We start from the raw sequence: 21,325 nt of genomic DNA, 5'->3' as shown, positions 1-21,325 counted from the left end.
CAAACCGAGCCGCCCACTCACGGCTGGTGGGGCACGCGGGTTGCAGGCCCTCCAGGCCCGGGCCGGCTCCGTCGCCCTCCTCTACCTCGGACGCCAGACTGGGCCCCGAGGGCAGGGCCTGGCCCCTCCCCGGACCCCACCGGGGCGCCCACCACCCGAGACGCCATGGGGACCCCCAGCTCCTTCTCCGCCCCTCCGACCCCCGGGGGCCAAGGACCGTGTCGCACGCTCGCTGGGTAGTCCTGCGGAACCGCGAGCCGCGGGCGGGATCCGGGTGCCCGTGGGAGGCGGCCGTCTGCGCAGGCGCGGGCCGGGTCCGCAGGAGCAAAGGTCCCACGGCGGTGTCTGGAGGCCGCGTGCGGGGAGGCCGGTCTCGGCTCGGAGCCTGCGGGGTCGGACACGGGCGACTGGCCCGAGGCCGCCAGGCTGTCCCGTCGCCCTCCAGGCCGCGGCACACGGCCCCCTCTCGGGCCCCGCCTCCCGCCCCGCGGGCGCGCGCCTGCGCAGTGGCTGCGGGCGCAGTCGGAAGCCCGGCGCGGACGGCTGGATCGGCGAGCACGGCCGCCGCTCTTTCTGCAGCGCGGACCCGGCTTTCGGCCGCCGCGGGCGCTCGTGCCGGGGATGGCGGCGACGGCCGAGCCCGGGGCCCGCGCCTGGCTCGGCGGCGGCTCTCTACGCCCGGACAGCCCGGCCTCCAGCCCCGAGCTGGGCGGCAGAGGCCGCACGCGGCCGGGGCCGGGATCCGGGCCGGGGTCGGGGTCCGAGCCGGGGCCGGAGCGGGCGGGCGCCAGGTCCCCTGGCCCCGCCACGCCGGGCCACAGCTTCCGGAAGGTGACGCTCACCAAGCCCACCTTCTGCCACCTCTGCTCCGACTTCATCTGGGGGCTGGCCGGCTTCCTGTGCGACGGTGAGCGCTCGTGACCCCATCGCAGACCCCGGTCCCGGGCCAGGCAGGCACCTCCCCGCTGACCTCTGCACTCCCAGCAGTGGCCTCCCCAGGACAGAGCCCTTGCCCCACGGGGCAGGAGTGTGCCCGGCCCAGGCCCTCCCCATGGAGATGACGAGGATCACTCCTCCAGGGGCCTGGGGGCGTCAGGTGGCCGCGCCCCCCCCCACTCCCCCCAGCACTGTGGGGTCTCAGAAAAGAACTGCTCCCTGGGCTTTTTCACCTGGGTTGGGGTCCAATGGGGCAGGGTGAGCAAGGGGCAGGTGCCTGAGTGTTGGGGTGAGGCCAGCCCACCCTGAGCAGGCAGGACTCCTTCCCACCCCGGGGGGGGGGGGGGGGGGGCAGCAAGGGGCAGCGGTGTGGCCAGGCAGGGCTGGCCTGGGCCCTGTCTCCTGTGCTCTGGTGCCTGTCTGTTCTCACCCTGCGTGCACGCTGCTGCCCACAGGGGGCGAGTGCTGGCGCTGCTCTGGCTCAGACTCCTGGAGAGCCGGGCCGGGGCCTGCCCGAAGTGCGGCGTGCCCCAACAGGGCTCCCACCCAGCTGCCAAGCCAGCCGGCGGGGTGAGGAGGCTCCCCCTCCTCTGGCTGCTGGGCAGCTGGCGAGCCTGCTTCAGGGTCTGCTCTCTTTTAGTCCTGCTCTCTTCTGTAGGGCAGGTGGGTGGAGGGCCTTTGACCTGCTCAGGGAGACAAGTTCTGTAGACAAAGAGACCGCTCAGGCTGCGGTCTGCAGAGGAGGCTTGGCTGGGTCTGGGTAGAGGAGGCTGGACTCCTCACATAGGATGCCTTCTCCCAGGGGAAATGGCCTGGTTGTCCTGACCCCCAAAGGCTGTACCAGGTGGCCTGGCAAGCTGGCAGGGGTGTGGTCACCCCTGGTTTCTCAGTCAGATCAGAAAATTACACTGCCCTGCCTGGCTCCTGGGGATGCCAGGAGGCTGACTTGAGGTGGGAGACAGCCTTGTGCAGGCTGAGTCAGCTCCAAGTCTGAGGCTAGACCCAGGGCCCCCACAAAGGTGAAGGGGGTGAAGGCCAAGCTCCAGGTCTGAGGCTAGACCCAGGGCCCCCACAGGTGAGGGGGAGTGAAGGCCAGGCTCCAGGTCTCAGGGGCTCAAGAACCTTCGGCCTGGTCCTGGTGTGAAGCAGCTCATGGAAAGAGGCTCTGCCTGGGGCATGACGTGGAGGCTTCGCCAGGCAACTGTGTGGACGTTCTCCCCACCTCGGTGGAGAACAGGCTGGTGATCTCCACCAACAGAGGGACCTGACCAGGATGTAGAGGAAGAGCCCCCTACCCCGCCAGGGAGCACCCAGGATGTGGGGCGTGGGGTGATCGGGCGCTATCTCTCTGGGCCAGAGGAGGAAGCTGGGCACTGCTTGCCCAAAGCTGCTGCCTTCCGCGGCAGAGCGAGTCTGGGTGCCCGGGGTGGGGGGGGGAGCCCTTCTCTGGGCCTCCCCACTTCTCCCCACTTCATCCGACCACAGTCCACTTCTGGAGTTTTCTCTGAAGCAAGGCCTCAGGGCTGCTCTTGCCAGCCTGGAGGAGCTCATCTGCCTCCGCCTGGGGACTGGGTGGGTGGGCTGCAGCCAGTGGGACAGGGCTGCCTCGAGGTCTCCGTGAAATATAGTTTTCACCCAAGGCTGTGTTGGGGAGTGGGCCCCACTGCTGCCTGCCCACTTCCCAGCCCCCTGGGGCCTTGTCCATCCCGTCCCACCCCAGTGCTGTATGTGCCCCCAGAGACCATTCCGGCCACTCCTCGCATCCTCCACCCACTCCTGTCCACCTTTGGGTCCGTCTTCTGGCTGAGCCTTAGTCTCACTGGGCCTCCCCAGGACAGGTGGGGGTGCCCCCCTGCTGCTCCCTTGGGCCTCACGAGCACAGTGCACGTCTGAATGCTCACTGCCTTTGGAGCCTCTGGGCTGTCTGCCCCTCTGGCCGGGGGCAGGACAGGTGCAGCCCTCACTAGGCCAGCCATCCCGCCTGCCTTGGGGGTCCCGGCCCATCACAGGATAGCTCTGGGTCTCGGCAGGCATACAGTGTGTGTGTGCAGTTGTGGGCAGTGAGGGAAGGGTGTACTTGGTGAAGCTGGTCTGGGTGATGTGCAGAGATGCAGGAGCTGGCCAATTGCCCACCTGCCCGCCTGCCTGCCCCTCGTGGGTGACCAACTGCAGAGATGGGAAGGAGAGCTGGACCTGCATGTGGGGGGCAGGAGCCACGTTCAGGACACCAGGACACACCGTCATCCAGGACGGTCAGAGCCACCTAGGCCCCTGTTCCCTGCTCTGGGCTCTCTTGGGATGAGGGGCAGGGCAGAGGATCAGGGCATCCATGGCGCTCTAGGGGGAGGCTTTGCTGTGCCCTTCCTCTGTCCCCTGGAACTGCCCCCCATCAGCTGTGGCAGAGTAGGCCCACTGTGATGGGTGCTCTGCCCTGTCACAGAACGCTGGAGACCCGCCACAGCCCCTGGCGGTCCTGCTGGTCGAAGCCTCCCTTCTGCATGCCAAGCCCTGGGGTCTCTTGATTCCTGGACAGGATAGGGGCCAACTCATGCAGCTCTCATTCCCACAGCCTGCAACTTCATGTCCCATGAGAAGTGCCTGAAGCATGTGAAGACCCCCTGTACAAGCCTGGCGCCCAGCCTGGTCCGCGTACGTAAGAAGTGTGGCTGCCACACCTCCCGGCAGGGGCAGAGGGGCTGGGGAGGCCGGCTTTTGTGGCAGGTCCTGGGCTGGGAGTCAGGATGGCGGGTTGGATGGGGTGGGCGGTGGGACCAGCCTGGGGGGCTGGGATGTGCTGGTCTGGGTTCCCGAGCTGCCGCCTGCATTCCTGCCTGTGAGCCCCTCCCAGGGCAGCAGCCGGGCCTCACTTCCCTCTGGTTCCGACCCCATCTCCTCTGGGCTCCCTGGCACCCAGCACTGCCCCTCCTGCCTGGGGGTGGGCCTCCCTCCACCTGTGCTTCATCCAGGTCACCCCAAATGTATCATGGGAGGAACAGGCCGGGGAAGTGGTCAGTGCCTGTGATCCCTGGGCAGTGCAGCTGGATCAGGTCTCGACAGGACCAGTAGGGACCTGCAGAGGAGCAGGGGTGTCCCCCATGGAGGGGGCTGCCTGAGATCACAGCCCGGGCAGCCCAGCATTGGTCCTGCACAGAGTGGGGAGGTGGGCGTGCTTGGTAGTCCCCAGCAGGACCCCTCGGGGGCACCCACAGCACTGTGTAAATAGTGTTCGGGAGGATTTGGGGGTGTTGCAGGAGTCAGGCATGTGGCATGGGGTGGTGATGGGAGCTCTCAGGAATGTGGAGGAGGACGGTCTGCAGGACCTGGATGGGCGGCAGATTGGGGTTGAGGCGCCAGGCGGGGATGCCCCAGGCTGGGGATGCCCCAGGTTGAGGCGGCGCTCTGCTTCCTCCAGGTCCCTGTGGCCCACTGCTTCGGCCCCCGGGCGCTCTACAAGCGCAAGTTCTGTGCCGTGTGCCGCAGGGGCCTGGAGGTGCCCGCGCTCCGCTGTGAAGGTACTGCCCGGGCCTGCCGGCTCCCTTCGGGTCCGAGCCTCTCCCCAACCTCCCGGGCCCTGGTCTCTGCCGCTCAGGGTGGCCCAGCACTGCCCTCGGCCGGGCGCTGGTCAGGGGTGGTGGGCGGGAGGCGGGCTGGTGCTTTAGGGGTGGGCATTTGTGGCTTCAGAGCTGCCTGGGCGGTCAGGTGCAGGGCACAGGGGTGCAGGCCGCGAGTTGAGAAGGGCCAGGCAGGGAGAGACGCGGGTGGCCGGTCCCCTCCCCGAGAGGTGGGGGCTGTCCCTGCCCCGCACATCGGGGGCAGAAAGGTTAAAGAAAGCCTGGCCATGGGCCGGCCCCGTGGCTTAGCGGTTAAGTGCACGCGCTCCGCTGCTGGCGGCCCGGGGTTCGGACCCCGGGCGCGCACGGACGCACCACTTCCCCGGCCATGCTGAGGCCGCGTCCCACATACAGCAACTAGAAGGATGTGCAGCTATGACATACAACTATCTACTGGGGCTTTGGGGGAAAAACTAAATGAATAAATAAAATTAAAAAAAAAAAAGGAAGCGTGGCCAGGGTGAGGGTGAGGGCGAAACCCAGACCGGAGCAGAGGTGCCAGCGAGAAGGGAGCGGGGCCGTGGGGAGAGGCGAGAGGCCCCTAACCCTGCCCGCCCCCCAGTGTGTGAGCTGCACGTTCACCCCGACTGTGTGCCCTTCGCCTGCAGCGACTGCCGCCAGTGCCACCGGGACGGGTACCGGGACCACGTGAGTACGGGGGGCCAGGGGGCTGGGGGCCGGGGACTGGGCGGCTGGGCGAGCCCGCTGACGGCCCCCTCCCCAGGACACGCACCTCCACCACTGGCGAGAGGGTAACCTGCCCTCCGGCGCGCGCTGCGAGGTCTGCAGGAAGACGTGCGGCTCCTCCGACGTGCTGGCCGGCGTGCGCTGCGAGTGGTGCGGCGTGCAGGTGGGGCGGGGCCTGGGTGGGGGGCCCTGGGGGCCGGGGAGCTGAGTGGGGGGCGGGAGTGGTGCGGCGTGCCGGTGGGGCGGGGCCTGGGCGGGGGCCCCTAGGGGCCCGGGAGTTGAGGGGCCGGGCGGGAGTGGTGCGGCGTGCCGGTGGGACACGCGGGGGTCCTGGGTGCCCGGCTTCGGGGGGGGGGGGGTGCATTGTCCAGTGGGAAAGCACGGTGGGAGTCCTGGGGGGCGTGGGGGTGCCTCCCGTCTATCTGAGCTGTCTGCATCCAGCTCTTTCGGGGTGGAGGTCCCCGTTGTACAGAGGGGAGTCGAGGCCTCGCGCTCAGCATGGGCCCGGGTGGAGTCACTGAGGGCTGCCTGGACCGGGCCTCTCCGGCCGGAGGCCCCAAGCTCAAGTCCGTGCCCCCCAGGCCCACTCGGTCTGTTCCGCGGCGCTCGCCCCCGAGTGCGCGTTCGGGCGTCTTCGCACCCTGGTCCTGCCTCCGGCGTGCGTGCGCCTGCTCTCCCGAAACTTCGGCAAGACGCACTGCTTCCGCATCGCCGAGGGCGCCGCCCCGGAGCCGGGTGAGCGCGGGCGCGGGCACGGGCGCGGGCAGCGGGGGGTGGGCCGGCCGGGCGTTGAGTGAGAGGCCGCTGTGCCCGTCCCGCAGGCGAGGGGGACGACGGCGTGGACACGGGCGCCCCGGCCGGCCCGGGCAGAGAGGCGCTGGCGCCGGAGTCTGGTAAGTGCCGCTTAGCTACCGCCTAGTCCCCAGCCGGGATCCCCGCCCTGTTCCCCCGTCCGTCCCTCGTCCCCGTTCCTCGTCCCCGTCCCGTCCCTCACCCGACCCTCATCCCCATCCTGTTCCTCACCTGTCCCGTTCCTCACCCAGCCCTCGTCCCCGTCCTGTTCCTCACCCGTCCCTTGTCCCCATCCCGTTCCTCACCAGTCCCTCATCCCGTTCCTCACTCCATCTTTCGTCACCATCTTGTTCCTCACCTGTTCCGCATCCCCGTCCCGTTCCTCATCCCCATCCTGTTCCTCACCTGTCCTGTTCCTCACCCGTCCCTCATCTCGTTCCTCACTCCGTCTTTCGTCACCATCTGGTTCCTCACTCTGTCCCTCATCCCCTTCCCGTCCCTCACCCGTCCCTCGTCCCTGTCCCGTCCCTCACCCGTCCCACATCCCCGTGCCGTTCCTCAGCCGTCCCGCATTCTGCACCCGGTCCCCAGCTCCATGGACTCACACTCACTTCCCTCTGGCCCAGGCAAGCAGATCCTGAAGGTCTTTGATGGCAATGACGCCGTGCAGCGAAACCACTTTCGTGTCATCACTGTCCCCCGCTTGGCCAGGAGTGAGGAGCTGCTGGTAAGAGGGAGCCCCCACAGGAGCTGTGGCAGGCCTGTTCCTGAGGGCCGTGTGGTGTCCAGCCTGGCCCCGGCTCCCGTGCACACCTGACCACCCCCCCACAGGAGGCCGCGCTCCGGGCCTACTACATCATGGAGGACCCTCGTGACTTCGAGCTGCAGGTGTTCCCCCCACCTGCACAGGCTGGCGACCCCGGGGCCCGAGGAAAAGCCCGGAGTGGTGGGACTGCGGAGGAGGAGGGCGGCAGAGGCTCTGGGTCCCGCGAGGCTGCGCCCGAGGCCTGGATCATCCGAGCTCGGCCCCGCACCCAGGAAGTGCTAAAGATCTACCCGGCCTGGCTCAAGTGAGACCCAGGCCTGAAGCACAAGGTCTGCTGGCGGGAGTTGGGAGGGGTCGGGGCCACGTGACTAGAGCTCCTGAGCTTGTCTCCTGCAGGGTGGGTGTGGCCTACGTGTCCATCCGTGTGACCCCACAGAGCACTGCCCGGACTGTGGTGCTGGAGGTCCTCCCGCTGCTTGGACGCGAGGTGTGTACGCTGGGCCCACCTTGGTCCTGGCCAGCCCGGTGGGCCAGGCCACTGTCCCAGCCCTGGTGTGGCTGCCCTGTGTGGGTGTCCTGAGGAGGGTGAGAGAGCTGGTCCGGGCCTGATGCCCCAAACCCTGACCCCACAGGCTGAGGGTCCTGAGAGCTTCCAGCTGGTGGAGGTGCTCATGGGCAGCAGGCAAGGTGAGTGGGCATCTGCCGCCAGCGTTCTGACGAGCGTGCCTCAGTGCCCTGGGCCTCAGGGCAGCTGTGTGCAGAGGTGAGCAAGGCACCCGGGGCTGATGGGCCATGCCTCTTGCCCCTGCAGTCCAGCGGACGGTCCTGGTGGATGAGGAGCCCTTGCTTGGCCGGCTTCGAGACATCCGGCAGGTCAGCGGGTGTGGACGCTGGTCCCTGGGGAGCTGCTGGCCTTCGGCCACAGCCTCCACCTCATGGAGAGGGAGCTGCCCCGGGATACCTTGTCCACCCTGGCAGGCAGCTGACCGTCCTGGCTGGCAATGCCTCTCTTCCTGGCCCTGGTGGGTCTGTCTGCTCCCTAACAAGTCACCCGTTCCTGGAAGGTGGGGTCCCCCAGGGCAGTGGAGGGGCTTGTCCCGAGGGAGGCCGCCTGTGAGTTCTCCCTCTTCTCTCCTTGTCTCGGTTTCTTCCTCTTGGGGAATCTTCCAGCAGCCCATCTCTGGATGTGGAGGGTGGGGGCCAGGCACGCCCCTGGGGCTCTGCCCAGCGCCCTCCTCCCCTCCCCCTCCCACAGACATCCCTGTGGCAGATGAGCCAGACGCGGTTCTACGTGGCCGAGAGCAGGGTTGTGGTGCCGCGTGTCTCCCTGTTTGTTGGTGGCCTGCCGCCGGGCCTGTCCCCCCAGGAGTACAGCAGCCTGCTGGATGAGGCTGTGGCCACCAAAGGTGTGACCGCCTGGGCTGGTGTGGGGCTACTGGTCACCAGGAACAGGATGGGGGCCTGAGAGCAGGCCATGGGGCTACTGTGTCAAGGCCAGGTTCTCCTGCCCCCACACGCTGCCTAAGCCTTCGCCCGGAGGGCTTCCTGTCTGGTGGGTCTCTGTGCTCACCTCTAGGGCTCCGACTGCATCGCCTCCTCGGAGGAGGCGTTTCTGAGCCTCCTGAGGTCCAGCCTCTGCCTTCTCTGCCCCGGCCCTGCTGGGGAGCAGGGACTTCCCGGCTGGGTGGTGTGAAATTACCCTGAGCAGGAGGCAGGGGCTGGGTAGGAGGCTGTGGGCCGCATGAGTGTGGACAGCCCTGAGGGCAGGGCCCTGGGGGATGGGTCGTGGGTCTGGGGGGGGAGGTCGGGCCCCGGGGGGGTGAGTCGGGGGCCTGGTGAGGGAGTCGGGCATCTGGGGGGTGAGTGGGGGGCCTGATGGGGTGAGTCTGGGCCTTGGTGGGGGAGTCGGGGGCCTGGTTGGGGAGTCGGGTCTGGGGGAGGTCGGGCCCCGGGGGGGAGTTGGGGGTCTTGGGGAGGTCGGGCCCTGGGCCTCCGTGGTGCATGTCCTGCGACCGCTGAGTCAGCCTGTCTTTGCAGTGGGCCTGGTGTCTGTGAGCCACGTCTACTCCTGGCAAGGTGAGCCCCGAGGGGCGAGGTTGGGCTGGTTAGAGGTCGTTCCTGGAGTTAGAGGAAAGAGCCTTGACTTCCTTGCTTCCGTGTGAAACGTTTTCTCGTCCGGACCAACCTTTCTCCATGGCTGTGGCTGTGCCAGTGAGCCATTTGTGTGCATTTCCTGGCTTGCAGCTGCGACGCTTTTGCTAAAACGTGACTGAGGTGCAGAGAAGGCGTCCTCCATACTTGTTCTGCCCGTGGGTTCACGTCTTCTATCATAGAAAGCTTCATGTCTGCCCATGAGCAGGAGTACAGACTGTGAGCCCACGTCCCTTCTGTGGGTCCTCAGCAGTTAGCAGCATCCTCCGTTCTTGTGGGTGCATCCCCCCCGTCATGGGTCCCAGGGGCTCCATGGGCCAGGGGACAAGAGTGGGCCTGGCTGTTCCTCCCCACCTCCTGGTGGCCTCGCTCGCGTGCACCCACCATGTCCTGTCTCTCAAGTCCAGCTGTCCTTGAAGGCTCCCCGGGGAGAGGGATCACACCATGTGAGCTTGGATGGGCTGACCTGAGGCTGGCTGCGGCGAGAGCCGGGTCCCCTTCTGGCTGCAGGGAGAGGCAAGGCCCTAGCCTCAGCTCACGGCCCACCTGCTGCAGGTGCTGTGGTGCTGGACGTGGCCTGCTTCGCAGAGGCCGAGCGGCTGTACATGCTGGTCAAGGACACGGTTGTGCACGGCCGGCTGCTGACTGCTCTGGTGCTCCCGGATGTCCTGGTGAGTGGGCCTGGGGCAGGCACTAGGGGGACGTGGCCTCCATCACTGGTTTGTCTAATGCTCGAGGGTTGGAGCGAAGTCCATCTGCCATGCACGGTCTGATTGACACCGAGGGAGGGGCCCGAGGTCCCAGGTGGAGGCCTGTGATGGCGGCTGACGGGCCAAGGACCGCAGCACGCAGCTCCCATTCTGCGGAGGCCACCTCCTAAGGGCCGGCGTATATTTGTGACCGTGTGGGCATCTGGCCAGGCCCTGGCCCCACTGCCCCTGTGCGGTAGGCCTCAGGACGCTTGCTTGTGCCCAGACCCCTTCTGGCCAGTAGGTGACGCTGTCTGACTTGGATGTTGGGTGCCCAGCGGCCGGCACAGGGCGAAGGTGTGCTCTGCTGTGGGCACCGCACAGTCAGGGTGAGGTGAGGGGCCAGAGTCCTATGCCCGTCCCACGCCTTGTGCCTTTGCAGCAGCCTCTGGTCCTCGGCCCTGCTGGCCCCAAGGGCCCCTTGAGGTGTCTATGGCTGCTCTGCTCCTGATCTCTGACCCTGACCACTGACTCCCGTCCAGGCAGAGCAGAAAAGAGCAGAATGAGTTTAGGGTCTATGGCTGGGTTGGCGACACCTCCAGGTTCTGGCTGCGCTGTCCCCACCCCGAGGCGAGATGAAGAAGGTGGGTCCTGCCCTGGTCAGGACAGGGTGGCTGTCCCACTGTCCTGATGAGGACACAGCACCTGCAGGTCAGGGCCCTGGTCAGCCGGCTCCGTGGGCAGAGCTGGGCGGGCGATGCCGACACGCGCTTTCTCTCTCCTGTCAGCTGCCTGCCCCCGGGGTGAGCAGGTAAGTGGTGACCGCAGGCAGCTCTGCCCACTGGGTCACACGTGTGTCGTCGGCCTTGAGCCACGGCCGCTTCCCACTGTGTCTGCGCCCGGCCTGTCTGTCTCCTGTTGCTCAGCGACCCCCATCATGGGGATGCCAGCCTTCCATGCTTGTCATTGTGGGGACCCCAATCCCCTGTCCTTGCCATTGTGGGGACCCTAGGACCCTTTCTGTGCTATTATGGAGTTCCTAGCTTTTCCTGTCTTCACCATGGTAGGGATACCAGTCTCTATCCTTGTCATTGTGGGAACCCCAGCCCCCCGTCCTCACCATTGTGGGGGCCCCAGACTGCCACCCTCACCATTGTGGGGACCCCTGCCCACTATCTCCTGGGCACTGTGTTTCAGGGGTTATGTGTGGGGGGGCTGGGCTTCGTCCAGAGGTGAGGGGAGGCATGGGGCTGCCCTGTGAACTGGGCTGTTCTCCTGGCAGCTGTGGGGGTGGTTGGGGGCCCCAGGGCGTGTGGTCCCCCCAAGGTGTGTGGTCCCTCCCGGGTGTGCACTGGGTGACTTGGAGGGGCAGGTGGGGTCCTGCATGGGCTTCCAGCCTGGCCCATTAGCTGTGTGGATCAGGTGGTGGGTGTGGTGTGGTGTGTGTGCTTGGAGCTCCAGGCTGGCCAGCCTCATCTCTGCCCCATTGGTCAGTGGCCTGGGGGTGTCCCTCTGCCATGGGGGGTGCCCCGAGCAGTCAGTGGTGAGGTAGGGATGGCTGTGCAGACTGTGGGCCTTGTGTGTGCCTTCTTCGGGAGGGGCTGGCCCCAAGCTGGCTCAGGCCAGGTGGGCTCAGGGTGGGGGTGCTCCCTGCCCAGGGAGTAGGGTCGGGGAGACACTGGTTGTGTCTTGAGGGGCGGCCTTGGGAGCCTGCCCTGATCCAGCCTTGTCTGTCAGCACACGAAGCTGCCCCCAGACTGCCGCCCCCTCCTCGTGTTTGTGAACCCCAAAAGTGGAGGTCTCAAGGGCCGTGACCTGCTTTGCAGTTTCCGGAAGCTGCTGAACCCTCACCAGGTCTTTGAGCTGACCAACGGGGGGCCTCTGCCCGGGTGAGTCCGCCGCACCACATATAGCCTGGCAGGCCCCAGAAGGGGGCCCTGCACACACTCACTGATGGGCAGTGGGAACAGGTTGGGGTTCAGTGTGGAACCCTCACGGGCTGCCTTGGGCATGGGATGAGTTGCGGCTTGCTCTGCCCTGGGGTCGTGACTTCTGCCCCCTCTCGCTGCACACCTGTGTGGCTGTGGCTGTGGCAGAATGCCTGTCTCCCTATCGCCAGGTTCCACATGTTCTCCCAGGTGCCCTGCTTCCGGGTGCTGGTGTGCGGAGGGGACGGCACTGTGGGCTGGGTGCTTGCTGCCCTGGAGGAGATGCGACACCGTCTGGCTTGCCCGGAGCCTTCTGTGGCCATCCTGCCTCTGGGCACAGGTGGGGTTTATCCGTTCCTGCCCCGAGTTTCAGTTGAGGTCTGGGGTGGGGGTGGGGGTGTGGAAAGTCAGTGTGCATCTCACCCGTGTCCCAGGGAACGACCTTGGCCGGGTCCTCCGCTGGGGGGCGGGCTACAGTGGAGAGGACCCATTCTCTGTGCTGGTGTCTGTGGATGAGGCTGATGCTGTGCTCATGGACCGCTGGACCATCCTGCTAGACGCTCATGAGGCCAGCGGTGCAGAGAACAGCGTGGTAGATGTTGAGCCCCCCAAGGTACCCGTGTGCCCGGTGAGGGTATGGCACTGTTGGGCCCCTGCAGGCGACTCATCCTTGTCCAGCCACACTCTGGTGTAGGCTCCAGCACCATCCCCTTTACGGATGGGGAAGCCGAGGCACAGAGCAGTGCCTTGCCGAGTGGCGTGCCTCATGCTGGCTGGCTCAGACCTTTGCCTGCTCCGAGTGCCATGCTGCTTCTCTGGGTGCTGGCAGTTACTAAGCAGGGCGGTCACCGGATGGAAGCAACTCTGACCACGGCAGCGGAGTTGGGTTGGAGACAAGGAGGCTGGACTCAGCTTGGGGGATGTGGGGAGTACCTGGTGGGGGCTGATGGGGCCACAGGAGAACACGCCTTTCCCCAGATCGTGCAGATGAGTAACTACTGTGGGATTGGCATTGATGCGGAGCTAAGCCTTGACTTCCACCAGGCACGGGAGGAGGAGCCCGGCAGGTTCACAAGCAGGTGTGAGCTGAGCAAGGATGGGAGCTTGGGGCCGCCCCTGGTGATGGCGTGCTTCCACTTCCTGGGGACTCACGGGAGGGAACTGGTGGAGGGGGCTGCAACCCGGGGCTGCTTTAGGTGGGGAAGGGCCCCCCTTGTGATAGTAGGTGTCCCTCTTCTGCAGGTTCCACAACAAGGGCGTGTATGTGCGAGTTGGGCTGCAGAAGATCAGCCACTCGCGCAGCCTGCACAAGGAGATCCGGCTGCAGGTAGAGCAGCAGGAGGTGGAGCTGCCCAGCATCGAGGGTCTCATCTTCATCAACATCCCCAGGTGCCAGCGGGTGGGGCTCCCCGAGGGCTCTGGTCCTCATCCAGCCTGCACTTACCTTCCTACTGCTCCCTCTCTGTACAGCTGGGGCTCAGGGGCTGATCTCTGGGGCTCTGAGAGCGACTCGAGGTTTGAGAAGCCGCGCATGGACGATGGGCTGCTGGAGGTGGTAGGGGTGACGGGCGTCATGCACATGGTGAGTGGCCAGGCCAGGTGGGCTGGGCCTGGTGTGGTGCTGCGACCCGCTGAGCCTGGTGTGTGCTCTCCCGGCCAGGGCCAGGTCCAGGGTGGGCTGCGCTCCGGCATCCGCATCGCCCAGGGCTCCTACTTCCGCGTCACCCTCCTCAAAGCCACACCTGTGCAGGTGGACGGCGAGCCATGGGTCCAGGGTCCCGGGCACATGATCATCTCAGCCACCGGCCTGAAGGTATGTCAGGTGTGGGGTGAGCCGGGTGGGGCCAGAGAGGTGAGGTGGGCTCAGTGCTGGCCGGCCTCAGCTGTACAGAGTGGTCAGCACTGCCCTGGTAGCCCTGCTGCGGCTGGTTCTTCACTGACTCCTGGTCACAAGGCCCCCCTGGGGCCTCAGAGGGGAGGGGTGTCTGCTGGGCAGTGGCCAGGCTTGAGCTCCCTCCCCACAAACCAGTCATGGCAGCCCCCTGCTCCTCCCCTTCTGTAAATGCCAATCCCACAGTAGGGCTGAGCTGGCGTTGGGCATCCTGGGGTCCCAGGGCCAGGTGGCCTGTGGCGTCGCCCAGCCCTCTGACCTCACCTGCCCTGGAACAGGTCCACATGCTCAGGAAGGCCAAGCAGAAGCCCAGGAAGGCCGGGACCCCCAAGGATGCCCGAGCAGATGGAGTGCCTACCCCTGGGGGTGACCCCAGGTAGAGGAGGGCAGGCCCTAGAGCAGTCTGCGCCCGTACTACAGCAGCACCGGCCAGTGGATGGACTTGCCTGCAGCCCTGACCTCGGGGCGTTTCCCCCTTGTCCCCAAGCCACATGGGAATTGTTGGGTGGGTAGTGGGCATTCCCTCTGGGCTTCCACACCAGTGACTGGGGTGGGCACAGGTCTCTAGCTGGCCAGGCCTCTCGTCCCCTGGAAGGGGGGCACTCCTCCCTTTGTGTCCCTCACCTCCCTGAGCCCCTTGAGCTGGGCAGCGCTGGACTTCATCTTGTGCTCCTGGGCCGCCCCCTGGATGCTCCGACACAGCAGCTGACTCCGTGGGCCCTGGGTGTGCCTAGAGACATGGGACCCCCAGCCACAAGCTCCTCTGGCCTCACCTCACCAACGAGGGCTGGGCGGAGGCACCTGCTGTGTGTTTTGGGGGAAGGTGCCTTCTCTCCTGGCCTTGTCACTGTGGCCGAGCTGCTTGGGCCACAGGGCCCAGGCAGTGTCTGGCTGGGCGTGGTCCTGAGCCTGGCTGGTGGCCCCAGAGTGACAGGGCTGCACCTGGGGAGAGCAGGGCCCTAAGGAGGCCAAGTGGGCTCAGCCACCGTCCTCAAGGTGGAGTGTGGTGCCCAGGAGGCAGCGGGAGGAGGAGGGCCGGGCCCTCACGAGGGCAGGCAGAGTACACCTGGAAGGGACCAGAAGTAAACGCATGCAGGCCTGGGCCCTGGAGGTCCAGAGGAAGGTTATGGAAGTGAAGTGTGACCCCAGGACCGACTTGGCACTTTATGTTCTGTTTGCCAGCACTCAGCATGCCAGTTTCTAGCGTCTGCTCAGCAGATGGGACTTCTGCGGGCTCAGTGCTTCTCCATGTGGAGACCCGGCTCTGTGGGACATGGGACAGGGCTGCCAGGTGGGCTGCTCGCAGCTGCATCTTCCACTGAGCTCCCGAGTCAGGCGGCCCACAGAGTCACATCTGACTCTGGGAGGACCCTGACCCAGCATGAACTGTCTGCTTGGGAATTCTCCTGAGGCCCCCAAAGAAGGGATTCACAAGTCCACACCTTTCCCAGTCGTCCCTTCTGCGCTTGGCACTGTCTGGCCAGGCTGGGCCCTCATACCCCTCGGCCATGGCTTTGCCCTGAGTTTTGGCCTCAACCTCAGACAGGGCCCCACCCAGCCCTGTGCCCCACAAGCTTCTGCCAAAACCGCATAGATCAATGCACTGTAACAGCCATTTGTGGTGGATGTTCTTGTCACATGCCTCCAGTGCACAGATGCACATTCCTTGTGGTCACGTCCCCAAGTCCCCAGTGGTGTAGTTTTTACTTCGCAGGCCCGTGTTGGTTTCAGTCTGTAGGAATTGTCTGTAAATTGTGATTAGGGTGACTGTTTGTATTTAAGTGAGTCTGTGTGCCAGGTGGGGCTGCAGGCTCTGCACCAATCCCTCGTGTGTAATTTATACCTGAATGTGACCGTAACTTATATCCGGGACAATACAGTCAGCACTGCTGTCCTGCTGCTGTCACCCCCACTGTGCCTCATGACCAGCGTGGGAGGGACGGTTTGGCAGCCCAGCAGCCGCCAGGGAGCTCTGCGTGCTGGGAGGGTGGGCCGGGGTGGGCTAAGCCAGGTCTGGGGGGCTGCACTGCCTGTTGAGGACCCAGGGCCACATGCACACCCATGCCCCCACGAGGCTGAGGCTGTGGGCTCCCGGCCGGGCCCCAGCTGCCCCTGGAACCACCGAAATGTCAGTCCCCACACGGCTTGTGTTAGCTTGATGGAGACAGAGAATGCAGGCCCAGGGGGCAGAGATGGGCACGTGCAGCGACACAAAGTCGAGGTCCTGTGAAGCTCTCCTCTGCGAGTGGAAAACCACCTGAGGACACTGAGTAGAACATGAAATCTCACAAGGAAAGGAAAACCCAAGCTCGGGCCACCGGGCTGACACTGTGACCTCCGGCTGGGGTGGGCAGGGACCTCACGCTAGCAGGGAGCAGGGAGGAGCGGGGACCGAGAGTCATCCTCAGCCCCAAGCTCTGGCACGGGGAGGCCACGCAGGGCCCACAGGACAGCCAGGGCTAGGCGCACGAGGAGACGCAGCAGCAGGAAGGCGAAGGGCACGGCGATCTGCATGAGGTGGAAGATGGCAGTGCTGAACCTGCTCAGGAAGCAGGTACAGGTGAAGGCCAGCAGGCTGGCGCAGGGGTACAGCGCGAGCTTGGCGAACATGAACGCGTGCTCCTGGCCCCCGAATCGCGCCGAGGGCTGCAGCGTCTCCCTCTCGTGCAGCAGAGCTGTGGTCCAGATGGCAAACTGGAAGATGCTGGCGAAGAAGATGATGGCACAGCTGATACGCACACTCTCGAGCTCATCGCGGGGCTGCCGAGCGAAGGCCGAGGTCTGCTGGTAGGCCAGCGGGAGGCCGCCCACGAAGGCCAGCGAGAGGGTGTTGAGCAGACCCATGGACTGTGTGGCCTTTCGGATGTGCAGGAAGAGCGAGTGGTGGGCGAACCAGAGCAGGCCCACCGTGGCAAAGGAGCCGAAGTACGCCAGGAAATGCGGCCCGTACACGCTCAGTGCTGCCACCAGGCTGCCGTGGAACTTCTCCTTCACGTCCTTGGCGTCCGGCACGTTGTCCTCGCTGAGGATGGTGAACAGATGGCATTTGTAGCAGACTTACCACGGGTGTCTGGTCGGGGCTGCAGCCCCGCCCCGCCTGAGCCAGTGAGGGCTGCCTCCCCCCCGGCACACTTGAATTTCAGATGAATGACAAGGACTTGAGCACACCAAGTTTTCATTTTACTATGTCTATATACACACTTAGTATTTTAAACAATTATGTGTCAATCATCTGAAGCTCAAATTTAACTGTATCCTGTCTCTTCTTCACTAACTGGCAGCCCTGCCCGCCAGACCCCAGGGCTGGCCCCCAGCCTGCAGCCCCTTTGGCCTCCCTGGGTGGGTACTCTTGTGGTCTGTCCACCCTCCTGCAGCTGCCCATCCTGAGGAGCAGTTCTGCAGATCTGAGGGGGGCTTGCCTCCACAGTTCTCAGATTCCTGGGACAAACTTTATTGTAAAGAGCAATTCTGAGGCACATCTGGCCCCCTGGCTCTTCCCCTTCATGGGGGTCGTGGGGGCTGCTGCCCCCCAACTGCATAGCCCAGAGCGCACAGTGGTGGCATCATCTTTTATCACTGAGGGGAGTGAAGCAGCCTGGACGCCTCTGTGCTCACAGTGGCAGCTGCACATGTGTTGGGGGGGAGCTGGAACTTCGAAGGTTTGAAGGTGGGGACAGGAGGTGGAGCCTGGGGGGTTGCCTGGGGACCCCCACCCGGGTCCTCAGGGCTTGCAGGGAGGGTGACTGTGGCTCTGGGTGGGGGAAGGAGGCCCCGGGGTCCCCAGCCACAGCTGTCCCACGCAGCTGCTTGGCGAGGGGCCCGAGACAGCGTGGCCCTGGCTGCAGGGCAGGAGCAAAGCCACAGCATTCTGGACCCTAGGTCCAGGCTCAGAGATCAGTACCAATGACTGTTTGCTCCCCATTTTCAAGAATTCTCAAGTCACAGTAGGAAAAAGCTACCAAGAGAAAATTAAGAGAATCGAGACTTCAGATTATCAGATGCAGGATGTCAACCAGAGGGCTCTGACGTGTTAACGCGATAGGAACGTACTGAAGTACGACTATAAAAAAGGATGGAGTGTTTGGAAAAGAAGCAAATAAAACACGATACCTAAGATCAGAATGCTGAAGAGGCAGAGCAGGGGAGCCAACAGTGAAGGGAAGAAACAAGACCCCAAGGCGGAACGGAGGTGCGGGCAGGTCGCGGAGACGGATGGGGAGACCAGATGGGGAGAGGGACCTCCGTCCCCTGCCCTGGCCCGTGCTCTCAGGTGGGGACTGCTGGCAGGGAGACCCCCCACTCTGGGAGCTCTGCCCAGGGTGGGATTCCTCTTCCAGGGGAGGGTGGCGCTGGGAGACCACAGCGCCTTTGTGGGGTTGGAGGATGAGGGACACTTCGCAGAGAGGTGGGCCGTGGACCCCCCTCCGTCATGTCTGGGGCAGCCCAAGTGTGGGTCCTCACCAGATGTCCAGGATGAGGAGCGTGGCCACGATGGCGTAGACCCCGTCACTGAAGGCCTCCACTCGCTCCTTGCTGAGAGGCTCGTGCAGGTCGAAGGTGAAGAACTCCATGCTGTGATGTGGGGGCTCCCGGGGGCCTGTGGACGTGCCAGGAAGGAGGAGCTGGCCAAGCCCTTGGGGGCCGGGACCCCGCAGGGATGCCTGGCCGTCACAGGTGCTCTGTAGGCCCTGGAAGCTGTGCCGAGGCCCCAACGCCAGCCCGCCCGGCACCTACCCACAAGCCTGCTTTTGCACCAGCTGGTGGCCTTGCTGAGGTAGGGGAGGAAGACGACCGTCGCCATCAGCAGGTACGACTGCAGGAGACACATGACAGGTCAGGGGGTGTGGCACCTCCACCCAGGGGACAGTCGGGGGTGTGGTGCCTCCGAGGGGGGCTGGAATCCCACCCTGCAGCGATGGGCTCCAAAGGGAGGGCAGCGTGAGCAACAGAAGAAAAAACAGGTGAATTATACGTCATCAGGACGAAGAACTCTGCATCACAGAACATTATCAGGAGCGTGAATAGACAACTCACAGGACAGAGAAAATGTCTGCAAGCCATCTCCCTGATAAGGGTCTAGGATCCAGAATATGGAGAGACCCCACAAGAGACAGCCTGGTTCAAAAACGGGCACAGGTCTGAGGATACGTTTCTCACTCACACACAGCCAACAAGCACATGAAGATGCTTAGCATCACTACCATCAGGGAAACACAAGTCCACTCCACCACGAGACACCACCTCCCTCCCAGGAGGATGCCCACTACCCCAAAGCAGAAAGAAGTCCTGGCGAGGGTGTGGAAACTGGAACCCTGGGCACCGTTGGTGGGAGTGTAAAATGGTGCAGCCGCAGTGGAAAACAGTATGGACGTTCCTCAAACAATTGATATGATCCAGCAATCCTAGTTCTGGGCATATTCCCAAAAGAGTTGAAAACAGGATCTCAAAGAGACATTTTCACACCCATGTTCACAACAGCTAAAACGTGGAAGCAACCCAACTGTCCATCAACACAAGGTCCATCCACACGGGGAGCATTATTGGGTAACGCAGGGGAACGAAGCATTGAGACACACTACAGTGTGGATGAACCTTGCAAACATGCGTGAAAGAAGCCAGACACAAAGCCTCATATTTTATGATTCCATTTATATGAAATACCTGGAACAGGTAAATCCACAGAGACAGAAAGTAGGATAGTGGTTTCAAGGGACTCTGGGGAGGGAGATGGGGAGTGACTGCTGATGGGGACGGAGTTTCTGTGTGGGGTGATAAAAAGTTCTAGAACCACACAGGAGGCGATGACTGCACGGCGATGTGAATGACATTACTGCTGCACAGTCGCACATTTTAGAATGGTTACAGCGGTAAATCTTATGTTATACCCGATTATTTAAAAAGGGATGTGGAGGGCCAGCCCCGTGGCTTAGTGGTTAAGTGCGTGCGCTCCGCTACTGGTGGCCCGGTTCGGATCCCAGGCGCGCACCGACCCACCACTTCTCCGGCCATGCTGAGGCCGCGTCCCACATACAGCAACTAGAAGGATGTGCAACTGTGATATACAACTACCTACTGGGGCTTTAGGGGAAAAAAAGGAGGAGGATTGGCAATAGATGTTAGCGTAGAGCCAGTCTTCCTCAGCAAAAAGAGGAGGATTAGCATGAATGTTACCTCACGGCTGATCTTCCTCACACACACACACACAAAAATTGTGAAAAAAAATAAAAAATAAAAATAAAAAGGGATGTGGAGGGCAACTGGGCAGTGTTTCCTGGGCCCGGAGGCGGCTGCAGCAGGCGCCCTTGCACTGGGCTCTGGAAGTCCTAGCCCTCAGGCTGGTGCAGGCCAGCAAGTCCCATGAGGGCTCTGCTCACCTCTGCAATTCACCCCTGCAATCGCTGTGCCCACAGGGCGCAGCCCACACCCCTGCCACCCCGCCCTCAGTGGAGGGCTCCCTCCCCTCTGTCCCGCACGCCAAGGACTTCAAGGTCACCCAATGGGGGCTAGAGACAATACACAGTATATAACTCAGGGAGGCAACGGGCTGCTGGGGTGGGGGTGGGAGTGGGAGTGATAGGTCTGTTTATAACCCAGTCTCCCTGCTCCAAGAGACCATACCATACACGTCATTCAACAAACATACACTGAGAGAGGCACCTCCCAGGCACAAGGCAGGTAAGAGCAGAACATTCTAGAAGGAGGCCAATGGTGACCACTGCAGGGTCAGCAGGAGGGGGTGCCACGGAACAGGAGGAAAAGGAGGAAACGGAACAGTGCAAGAGGGAACCTGAGTCCTTGGAAGGACAGGTGGGAAGTGCAGGCCGCCAGGTCCTGGCGTGAGAGGCCCTGGGACCCGTGAATGCCACCGTCGGAGGAAGGTGGTCCAGGGGGACCTGGACCAGGACGGTGAGAAGGGGCTGGACCTGGAGGGTGGACCCAACACAGGGTCCCGGATGAGGGAAGCGGGTGGCGAGGATGTGTTGGAGGAGGGGGCTTGGGCTTGCTGAGGAGGTTACGGGGGGTTCCCTGGGGGTCAGGAAGCCCTGGCGCGTGTCTCACAGGTGGTGATGAGCGTGGGGCCCCACACGAGGAGGCAAGGGCTCGAGGTGAGGGGTCGAGGGGTCAGAACCGCACTGCAGGGGAGGGGGAACGGAGAGGAAGGAGTGAAGTACGCAGCACAGAAGAGAACTGACTGACAGGTGAAAGGAGGTGGACAGAGCACTGACTGCTCTGTCACGGAGCACCTCTGAGGCCACTGGACCTGCCGACTGCTCGGGCCCTCCCAGCCCCACGGAGGACCCTCCTCTTCCCCAGTCTGTTGGCCCGGGTGGCCCCTCCCCCAATGCTGTCATTCCCCCAGGGCACGGACACTGCCCAGTCTCCTCATGGACCTGATGCTGCGGCGCCTGCTGGACCCCCAGCACGCTGGGTACTGCCTGCCCAGCCTAAGCTCCTGGCTTAGCCTCTGGGGCCCACTCACCCCAGCCCTGCCAGAGTCCAGCGTCCAGGCCCTGCCAGGGGGCACAGGCCCCTGCGGTCCTCAGCTCTGTGCACTCCTTCTCGCCAAGGCCACCCACACATCCCAGCTGTCCCCTCAATCCTCCCCGCGATGATCCTCATTACCCCTCACCCCAACTTTATCCAACCAATTCCTGCCGTCCACTACCCTGGGTGCAGAGTCCTTCCTGAAACCAGGACTCGGACGTGGCCTCAGCCCCACTGCCCCTTACTGTCCTTCCATCTCTCCGTCTGTCCCCTCACTGGCCCCGCCCTGTCCACCGGGAGCCGCTGACTGCAGGCCACGGGCAAGGATGCCTCGCCTGGCCCCAGCTCCCCTGCAGCATCCTTCCCATCAGCACAAACACACTCAACGT

At 64.1% G+C, this 21,325-nt stretch overlaps 2 protein-coding genes across 8 annotated transcripts in view; one reads left to right on the top strand and one right to left on the bottom strand.

Moving 5' to 3' along the window:
- The first annotated feature begins 534 nt into the window (after window positions 1–534).
- Window positions 535–15,352, top strand: DGKQ (diacylglycerol kinase theta). Of its 2 annotated transcripts, XM_087434760.1 has the most exons (23): window positions 538–907; window positions 3,506–3,585; window positions 4,349–4,448; window positions 5,110–5,195; window positions 5,272–5,397; window positions 5,816–5,969; window positions 6,056–6,127; window positions 6,653–6,753; window positions 6,858–7,096; window positions 7,189–7,279; window positions 7,425–7,479; window positions 7,604–7,665; window positions 8,048–8,198; window positions 8,830–8,868; window positions 9,499–9,614; window positions 11,370–11,521; window positions 11,752–11,900; window positions 11,995–12,173; window positions 12,539–12,639; window positions 12,803–12,949; window positions 13,031–13,142; window positions 13,221–13,373; window positions 13,730–15,352. In XM_087434760.1, exons 1-23 carry the CDS (start codon window positions 622–624, stop codon window positions 13,829–13,831), a joined length of 2,853 nt encoding a protein of 950 aa, XP_087290886.1. In that variant the 5' UTR covers window positions 538–621; the 3' UTR covers window positions 13,832–15,352. The 2 variants fall into 2 exon arrangements, with proteins under 2 accessions (XP_087290887.1, XP_087290886.1); XM_087434761.1 differs by lacking the exon at window positions 11,995–12,173 and having other exon boundaries at window positions 535–907; window positions 11,771–11,900.
- Window positions 15,353–15,815: 463 nt separating this feature from the next.
- Window positions 15,816–21,325, bottom strand: part of TMEM175 (transmembrane protein 175) — a 29,254-nt gene continuing 23,744 nt past the window's right edge. For all 6 annotated transcript variants that reach the window (XM_087434765.1, XM_087434768.1, XM_087434769.1 and 3 more), the window contains exons 9-11: window positions 18,186–18,264; window positions 17,913–18,048; window positions 15,816–16,473 (exon numbers count right to left, since the gene is read on the bottom strand). In XM_087434765.1, the coding sequence (XP_087290891.1) occupies window positions 15,816–16,473; window positions 17,913–18,048; window positions 18,186–18,264 (873 nt within the window). The remainder of the gene's footprint in view (window positions 16,474–17,912; window positions 18,049–18,185; window positions 18,265–21,325) is intronic.

Source organism: Ceratotherium simum, chromosome 8 (genome assembly GCF_057802395.1).
Source record: "Ceratotherium simum simum isolate JZ-2026a chromosome 8, ASM5780239v1, whole genome shotgun sequence".
In the NCBI taxonomy this organism is placed as follows: domain Eukaryota; kingdom Metazoa; phylum Chordata; class Mammalia; order Perissodactyla; family Rhinocerotidae; genus Ceratotherium; species Ceratotherium simum.
The sequence above is the reverse complement of the archived record's forward strand: the minus strand, read 5'-3'. Positions and strand labels throughout refer to the sequence as shown.

Bases quoted from the DNA above. Each gene is read 5' to 3' on its own strand.
- DGKQ (XM_087434760.1), top strand. From the start codon at position 622: ATGGCGGCGACGGCCGAGCCCGGGGCCCGCGCCTGGCTCGGCGGCGGC. The intron at 6,754-6,857 runs GTAAGAGGGAGC...ACCCCCCCACAG, and splicing joins CCAGGAGTGAGGAGCTGCTG to GAGGCCGCGCTCCGGGCCTA. The intron at 7,097-7,188 runs GTGAGACCCAGG...TGTCTCCTGCAG, and splicing joins ATCTACCCGGCCTGGCTCAA to GGTGGGTGTGGCCTACGTGT.